A 9,370-nucleotide genomic window follows, 5' to 3' on the forward strand; every position below is an offset into this window, starting at 1 on the left:
AAATTCAGCATAATTCCTAAGGCCCCTAGAATTTCTGGAATGGTAAATGAGCCCTGGATTCAAATTAAAGTCACCAGCTGCATTAGCTCGCAACAAGAGAGTCCTTGAAGCTTTGAAGCCTGGCATTGACTTCTCCTCTCTACGTATGAAAGTCTTAGATGGCATCTTTTCCAATAGAAGAGTATTTCATCTACACTAAAGCTCTGTTGCGTCATGTAGCCACCTTCATTAATCATCTTAACTAGATCTTCTGGATAACTTGCTGCAGCTTTTCCATCAGCACTTGCTGCTCCCCCTTGCATGTTCATCTTATAGAGATGGCTTCTTTCCTTAACCCTCATGAACCAACCTATAATAGATTCAAACTCTTCTGCAGGTTGCTTGCCTCTCTCAGCCTTTACAGAATTGAAGAGAGTTAGGACCTTGCCCTGGATTACACTTTGGCTTAAGGGAATGTTGTTTGACCTTTTATCCAGGACACTAAAATATTCTCCATATCAGTAATCAGGCTGTTTCACTTTCTTATCATTCATGTGTTCACTCGAGTTATCACTTTAATTTTCCTTCAAGAACTTTTCTTTTGCATTCACAACTTGGCTAACTGGTGCGATCAGCCTAGCTTTCAGTATATCTCGGCTTTCAACATGCCTTCCTTACTAATAATGTCTATTTTTTAATTTAAAGTTAAGTGGCATGTAACTCTTCCTTTCATTTGAACACTTACAAGCCATTGTAGGGTTATTAATTGGCCTAATTTCAATATTATTATGTCTCAGGAAATAGGAGGCCTGAAGAGAAAGAGAGAGATGGGGGAATGGCCAGTCAGCGGAGCAGTCAAAACACACACATATTTATCAATCAAGTTTGCCATCTCATACAGGTGCAATTCATGGTGCCCCAAAACAATTACAACAGATCATCATAACAAGTATAATAATGAAAGAGTTTGAAACGTTGTGAGAATTACGAAAACATGACACAGAGACACAAAGTGAGCAAATGCTGTTTGAAAACTGGCAGCAATAGACATGGTTGGACCCAAGGGGCTGCCACAAACTTTCCATTTGTAAAACAAAGTAACAGCTGAGAAGCCTAATAAAGTAAAGTACAATAAAACCAAGTATTCCTGTAGGTATAAGTACTTGCCATAAGACCCAGGAAACAACAACTAGGGTCTTTACACAAAGGTATGAAAACATAGCCACACACAGACTTGGACTTAAATATTCATAGCACCTTTACTTATGATAGCACCAAAGCAAAGAGGACCTCATGTCTTATCAACAACTGAAAATACACGCCATCGAACAAGACATTACTCATCACTATAAAGAATAAATACAGACACACACAACAATATCCATGAATCTCCAAAGAATTATGCTAAGGGAAAGAAGCCATACAGACAGTATATAAAGTGTGATTCCATTGATATGAATTTTCAAAAAAGTCAAAAGTATTGAAATAGAAAGAGGATCAGTGATTATTATAAAATGGGTGGGAAGAGAGGACTGACTGAGAAAGGCCATAAGGAAAATTTTCACATGATGGAAATATCTGTATGATTTTGGTGGTATAGCCGTACACATTTTTCAAAAGTCACTGAATTATACATAGAAACTTGTTGAATTTTATTTTCTGTTAATTATACCTCAATATAGATGATTTTTTAAAAAACAGGAGAAGAAACAGAAAATCAAATACACTGTAGGCAGTCACATGATAAAGTAGGCTCACCCAATGAGACAAGGTGGCTGTAGTTCTCCAGCATCACATCTCTGTACAGGGTCCTCTGAGCAGAGCTCATACACTGCCACTCCTCCAGGGAAAACTCCACAGTCACGTCCTTGAATGACACTGATGTCTGTGAAAGCACATTTCTCATCAATCTGAAGAATTCAAAATTAGGTGACATGGATAATACCTTTGGAATGTAAGATGAAAACTGAAATTTTTTCACATTATGAAAAATCAAAAATATCTGACAGTACACACATTATCTGTGATGTCGTCGGGAAGCAGGCATTTTCATAGTTTTGGCTCTGCCTTTAAATTCCATCCAAAATTTGATCACTTCAAAGTACAACTGCTAACATCACCATTTCTTGAAAAGATTACTGAAAGTCCTGCTACATCATTTATTTCCACCACTGTCTCACTAGAGCCCACTCTCAGAGTTATTATTAAATTATAAGTCAGGTCATGTCTTTTCTCAGCTCAAAATTCTCTAAACAACCTAGTAAACAGAGTTAAATATTGAATTCATAGATTAGGAGATTCAGTATGATGGAGATTATCAGTTCTCCACAAAGAAATCTATAGATTCAATGAAATCATAATCAAAAGCTTACCAGGATTTTTAGAATCACAAGTTAATTCTAGTATTTACATAGAAAGCAAACAACCTAGAATATGAAAACAGTTTTGAAAAAGAACAAAGTTGGAGGACTGATATTACTTTATTTCAAGACATACCATAGAGCTTAAGACAAAGAAAGTGTGTGATATTAATGAAAATGAAACACAGAGATCAAAAGAAAAAGTCTAAAAATGATATATACACACATAATGCACACACACATTCCTTTAATTTAGGTGTCTCGGCAATTCAATGGAGAAAGTATATTCTGACACAAATCATGTTAGACTAAAAAACTCCATTAGACAAAAAATAATAACAATAACCTTGATTCATACTTTGCACCACAAAAAACAATTAATTCAAACTGATCAAGACCTCAATGAATATGCTTTCTGTTTAGATTTTAGAGTCACATGAATATATCACCTATCTAAAAAAGAAATTGACAGCTGGTGTACTGAAGTTGGAACCAGCAAAATGGTTGAGTGCATGCTCCCTCAACTCAGTATTTAAAATATACTACCAGTACAAATTTCCAAGCCCAACAGCAGACTCTGAAATTCTAGATTTATGACAGGGCCAACCCATTAACACATTTGGCTGTTTTCTGATCAGCATTCCCTGTGTTAAGTAGAAAGTTTAAATATATGAAAACAGAAATTATTGATGTAACAACAAATATAAGAGAAAACTATCAACAAGGTCATGAAAATACATTTTAAAAACAGACAAAAATGTACAATTTTCTCTGAAAATAATAAAAAAATAGAAAACCAGACTAGATCCATGACTGTTTAAATAAAGTGACTCAGTAATCTACATCAACACACAAAAAGCAGATGTACTCACAAAGTCCAGTTTTAGAGGTGAGTTTCAGGAAGTCTATAACAGATGATTTTCTCATATGAAATAGACGGAGAGAGAGAGAAAGGATAAAAGAAGGAAGGGGGAAGGGAAAGGAGAGGAAAGGAGAAAAGAGCACAAAGAGCCCCAAAGACTAATACAACCAAGATACCACAGTTAGTCAAGGACATAAGAAAACAAAATTATAGGCTAATGTAGTGTGTGAATACAGAATAAAAGTTCAAATAGGATAATAGCAAAAAGATGTCGGTTACAAATTTAAAACCAAAAAAATAAAGGCTCACACCCATTATCAAGTAGGGTCTATACAAGAATTCAAGAGTAAGTTAACATTCTAAAATCCATTTAAGCTATCTGCTACCTCTAATATTTGGAGATTAAAAAAAATAAGTTATAGCTTTACTCCAATAGATACAAAAAGGTATTCGATGTAATTCAGGGTATATTCATGACCCAAGTAAAACTGATTATAAAAGGGAAATAACTTACACTGATAAAAGATGTGTAACACAATCTGAGAGCAATCTGAAATCAAGAGCTGAATCCATCATACCAGTAACAGGGGGATGAATAAAGAGCTCACCTCAGATATGTTCATTTTCAGTAGGTCTTGGGAGAGTGTAGAGGATGGTGAAGATTCAGCTGGGGCGGGGACAGAAAGAGGAAAAGGTCAGGACACCTGGCCTGCCTTATAGTTTCTACATTCACCTCCCAATCACATCAGCAGCCCAGCTGAGGGGCAGCCTCCCTAAGGACTCACTTTGGCCCTTGAAAAGGCAAGGGAAGTACCCTGTGGAAGCACCACTTGTCCATTTTCCAGTTTGAAATGATCATGGGGCTTAAACCTACCACTTCTCAGTTGGTAAAAATAATTTTTTTACTAATTTAAACAATACAAACAAAAAACTAACAGACTAAAATACACCAAAGGACGACATGTTTCATTAAAATTAACAGTAGAAGAAAAGACACAGCCTGCATCCTTACTTTGTTTGCCTAGCAATATTGTTTACCCCTGGAGTTAGAAAATCCACAGGAAGCCCAGTAAAAAGGATGGCAAGCTTTAAGACAATTTTTAAAAACATTATTGAAGTGGGCTGCAGTTTCTCAAAAGGGACTCTTGATAAGTTTCTTCTGATGACTGAACGGTATGAATGACTGTTCGACTCCTGGCTCTGTCACAATCCGGGTGAGCCTGGAGAAGTCACCGGCGCTCTCAAACTCAGGACCACCTCACCACCCTGAGACTCAGATCTGCTTTCTGCTTAACGTGTGTTTAATGCAGATGCTCATACCGCTATTACGAGGTAATTGGGAGGCTTATGTAAACCACCCAAGGAAAAGAACAAAGTGTCTTCTAAATAACATCTATTATCACTTTTTCGGCGGTTAGTACCTGGCACTTTGCTCTTTTTCCAAAAGACAGCACATCGAATTCTCAGAACAACGCCATGAAGCAGGCATTATGCATAGCCTCCTTTGCAGACCTGACTCGTCCCCAGGTTACTTCTCCCGCCCACAGTACCTGTGACACGGCTGTAACTGACCGGGTCTCTCCCGCTCCAGAGCAGGGCTGCCTAGCACACCCTCCGCCCGCGCTTTCTGGCCCGCTCACGGCCAGCGTGACCACCGCGCTTTTCCTCCCACTGTCCGCCCCGGCGTCCCCCCGTCAGATGCAGGCCGGGCCGGGCATTCCAGCCCCACACGCACCGTCCCCGCTCCTAACGGGTCTCAGCTCCACCTGCTCCCGAGACCACAAGGCCCGAACCGGGATCGCCCCACCCACCTTCCCAGGGCCGAGATCCAGGCCAGACCCGGGCACTGCGGTCCCGCCTGGACCAGAAGGCGGCCCGAGACGTACCACTTCCGCCCCCGCCACAAGAACTCCGCTCTCAGCAAAGCTCCAGGCCACACGAAGTCCCCGTCCCCCAAGTACAGATCCCGCACCTGCGAGGGCCGAAGCTCCAGGTACTTCACACCACGAGGCCTGTGAGGGCGGAAGGGATGAGGCGGGGCCTATGTTGCACAGGCGCAGAGGAGGCCCCAGAAACCAGGAGGGCTGTGGAGGGAGAAAGACTACATTTCCCGTCGCTCCCCGCGCCCTGGGGTGTCTTGAACAGAGCAATCAATTTATTGCAGCAGAGTAGAAATACGGGGGAAATGCTTGTTCCGTGGTCCTGGGTTCTCCGAGACCCCGGATTGGGTGTTTCTCCGCACTGTGGTTCCTGGCCTATGTGGGTGTACCAAGGCAAGCATGTAAAGGTCATGACTGATATCAGATTCTCCAGATTGCTAGATCCTGATAGTCCCGAGAAAATATCTTCCTAATGGAATAGAATTTTCCGTCTCTGTATTAATTAACCTACTTGGCATCAAGGGGGCGTCCTTTGTGATAAACAAATAGCGTATTTTCTCAAAAGTGAGTTCACTGGTTTAGTCATAATGGGACAGACTTTTTTTTCATTTACTGCAATTTTGAAACCAAGCAGGACGCTACAGGGCTCTTCTGGATACAAAAGCCTTTCCCTGTCGCTTGCATCTTTGTAGGAAAAAGGTTTCAGCTCCTAGACCATCGCTGAGTTCCAAAGGACAGATTCAAACAGTTACTAACCAGGGAAGGGAGGGAATGCAGAAGCAAAGAGGAGCAGTCGAGAAACAATAGTGCAGCTATAAAACAGGGACCTGGTTCCTCCTCAAGGGATTATACATAAAATATCTTTGAGTTTTGTTGCAGGATCTAAAGCCCCCTCTCTGCAGGAGGATGGTAACTTCAGGTTGAGCACAATATTCCTGAAGAGCACCCAGTCACCTCATCACCAACCAAAGTAGATACCTTGCAGGCTCCGCCCCCAAATATGCCTATAAAACTCTTCCCTCAAAATCATCTAGGAGTTCAGGTCTTTTGAGCATGAGCCACCCATTCATTCTCCTTGCTTGACCACTGCAGTAAATCTTTACCTGCTCCAAACATCAGTGTTTTGGTCTGTTTGGCCTTACTATGCATCAGGTACATGAACTTGCATTTGGCAATGATTTTCTATGTAACAATGCCTGACCTTCTAACGCTAAATCTAAATATGACAGTATTATGCACTGATAGCCCAACCATGTTTGTTTTATGCAAACTAGATGGCCCTCCTCATGACATAGGCCTAGGAAAATACTCAATATACTTTGCAAGTATTTTTTTATACACCACCAATTCTGACCGGTGCAAGGCTGTTGAAAAATCATTATTCTTTCAACATTTTATGGAGTATTTCCTGTGTTTTTTAATGTATATAAATATATTTCAACATTTTGTTTTAAATTATGCAAAAACACAAGATCAGTTTTATCAAAAGAGTAGTGCTTGATGGGATAATTGGAGGAAGTTCCCACTCTCCATCTCCTTCACAAACATAACCAATGTTAATTAGCCTCAACTTTATTCAGTGCAGCACACCACACAAATACATTTTTCAAATACAAGCTTTCCTTTTTTCTACTTATTTACAGCTTATTTTGACCCTTAACTAAAATGTAATCATATCATCAGGTCAAACTATTTAGAACTACATTGCTGGGCTGCACCCTGCACGCCTGCAAGAAAAGATATCTTTACAAAAGTGAAATAGTGACATTATCCTGTCTGCCTCTAATATAATCCTGGCCACTATATATCCTCTCTCTTCTTTAAATCTCTTATGCAGGTTAATGCTTTTCTTCATAGAGACTTACATATAGGTAAACATTTATTAAGTTCTTTCAATTTGAATCCTATTACAGTAAATAAAACACTCTCACATATGGTATAACAAGTATTTATTTGCATATAGGAGAGATGCTTGTTTTGATATATTAACAATATTTTCTCCTTCATTCTCTAATTTATTTTTTAACTAATTTTAATATTAATGGTCTTGGATTTTCATGCACATAATGACAAGTTACCCATTTTCAATTTTATCATAATTTGTCCTCTATTACGGGCTGAGTTGTGCCCATCTTCCAAATTAATATGTTGAAGCCCTAAGGCTGAGTACTCTACTATGTAACTATATTCAGATTCAGAGAAGTAATTAAGTTAAAATGAGGCTGTTAAAGTAAGCTCTAATCCAATCCAACTGGTGTTCTTATAAGAAGCTTTGGATACACAAGGAGACACAAGGAATGCATACCTACAGAAGAAAGACCATATGAAGACACAATAAGAAGCCAACACTAAAAAAGTCCCAGAGATCTAAAGCACAATATAGTGAATACAAACAACAATATTGTTGCATTATAATCGTCAAACTTGCTAAGAGACTAGATCTTAATTATTCCAATCACCAAAAAAAAAAAAAAAAAAAGATAATCATGTGACATGATCAAGGTGCTAATTGTCCCTACAACAACAATCATACTACAATACATAAACCTATCAAATCAACATGTTTTACAACTTAAATTTACATAATGTTATATGTCAAATATATTTCAATTTAAAAAAGGAGACAACCACCTGCAAGCCAAGGAGAGATTCCACAGAAGACACCAAAATTAAGGACACCTTGATTATGAACTTCTAGACTCTCGAACTGTAAGAAAATATATTTCTGTTGCTTGAGCCCTCAGTCTGTACAATTTTGTTATGGCAGACTTAGCAAACTAATACACCTCTTTAATGAATTAAAAGTAATAAGCACAAAAAGGCTGGTGGAGCTTTATTAAATAAGTCATAATTGAATTTAAGTAAAGATTATTAATGGAGATAAAGTATATATACATCTCATCTCATATATTATACATATTATATATGAAATATCTTTTCTGTGTATTCATAAAACCTGCTGTGTGACACCTATTATTCTAGATGCTGTGTTGACGGTAGGGAAAAAGAAATAAAAACCCCTTTACTCTGCTCTTGGTTTTCTGTTCAGAATGAGTCTATATGTTGGAGTCACAGCAAGAGAGCAAGAGAGTATGGCACTAACCTGGGAGAAAGTCCTGACCAAATTGGTGCTGCTCCCTTAGGCTGAGGTGCTTGGTCATGGCTGGCCCTTTGTTCAGGACAAGATAGTCCAAAGAAGAGCCTTGCTCTCATCTCACTTAACAAATCTTAATGGCAAAACAGAAAAAGATCAAACCATTTACAAATAACATAAATACATCTCAGAACCAAGCTCAAGAATATATATTTCTGTATAGCATCCAATGCCTTCTGGCCTCTAAGATTTCTGCTGAGAAATTGGTTGATAATCTTAATGAGGATGGATACCTTGTTCGTGACAAGTCACTTTTTTCCTACTACTTTCAAGATTCTCTCTTTGTCTTTGTCTTTCAACAGTTTAATTTTAATGTATCTCAGTGTGGGCCTCTTTGGGTTTATTCTCTTGGTAGATGATTGAGTTTCCTGAATTTGTACATACCTCCTTTTCTCTAATTTGGGAGATTTTTGGCCCTCATCCTTCAAGTAATCTCTCTGCTCTTTTCTCTCTTCTTCATCTGGGACTCACATAATGCATACATAAGTACACTTGATGTTTTAAATAACTTGATGTTTTAAATCACTAATTTTTTAACGAGTCTCACTCTAGCTTCTCCTTGAAGCTATGTAATTTATTATATGGGTCCACCAATAATCTAGTTCTCCAGAGAATGCAAATCTAAGATCTGCAGGTCTTAAAAAATTAACCTTGGTAAAGCAGTTTGGTCACTGAATTCAGCTCTCTTCAGGAAGGATTAATTTCCTCCACGCACCTCCTGCATAATGATCAGGATAAAAAGAATATGGGGTTATATGGACCTATTTTGAAATTTAGGTTCTGCCCTGATAATTCTAGTTTAGGTTACACCCTTCTTCTCCTTGAAAGCTCCCTGAGGGTGCAACACTGTTACAGTCTTGAGTCGTTGTACAGATATATGGAGGTGACTAAATCCTATGTCAGGTTCTTTCCCTGAAGTTAGTCAGAATACTCAGATAAAATGATTATTTTAATTGTTATTTTTTACAGAGGGATGTCTAATATGTGATTTGGTTTCACCCTACTTTCTAACTAATAATTCTCAGGAAAAAGGGCCCCTGAGAGTAGCTGTGATTAAATTCAAAAAGCAAATACAAATGAACCATAAATTCTGTGTGTGTGTGTGTGTGTGTGGTACACAGGCCTCTCACTGTTG

At 38.6% G+C, this 9,370-nt stretch overlaps 1 protein-coding gene across 1 annotated transcript in view; it reads right to left on the reverse strand.

Moving 5' to 3' along the window:
• Positions 1–5,085, reverse strand: part of LOC308619061 (uncharacterized protein) — a 28,547-nt gene extending 23,462 nt beyond the window's left edge. Inside the window, exons 1-3 of the mRNA XM_081237570.1 lie at positions 5,013–5,085; positions 3,810–3,868; positions 1,738–1,864 (exon numbers count right to left, since the gene is read on the reverse strand). Of these exons, the coding sequence (XP_081093696.1) occupies positions 1,738–1,864; positions 3,810–3,824 (142 nt within the window). The 5' untranslated portion in view covers positions 3,825–3,868; positions 5,013–5,085. The remainder of the gene's footprint in view (positions 1–1,737; positions 1,865–3,809; positions 3,869–5,012) is intronic.
• Positions 5,086–9,370: the final 4,285 nt, after the last annotated feature.

This window comes from Mesoplodon bidens, assembly GCF_964165515.1.
Source record: "Mesoplodon bidens genome assembly, chromosome: 6".
NCBI lineage: Eukaryota > Metazoa > Chordata > Mammalia > Artiodactyla > Ziphiidae > Mesoplodon > Mesoplodon bidens.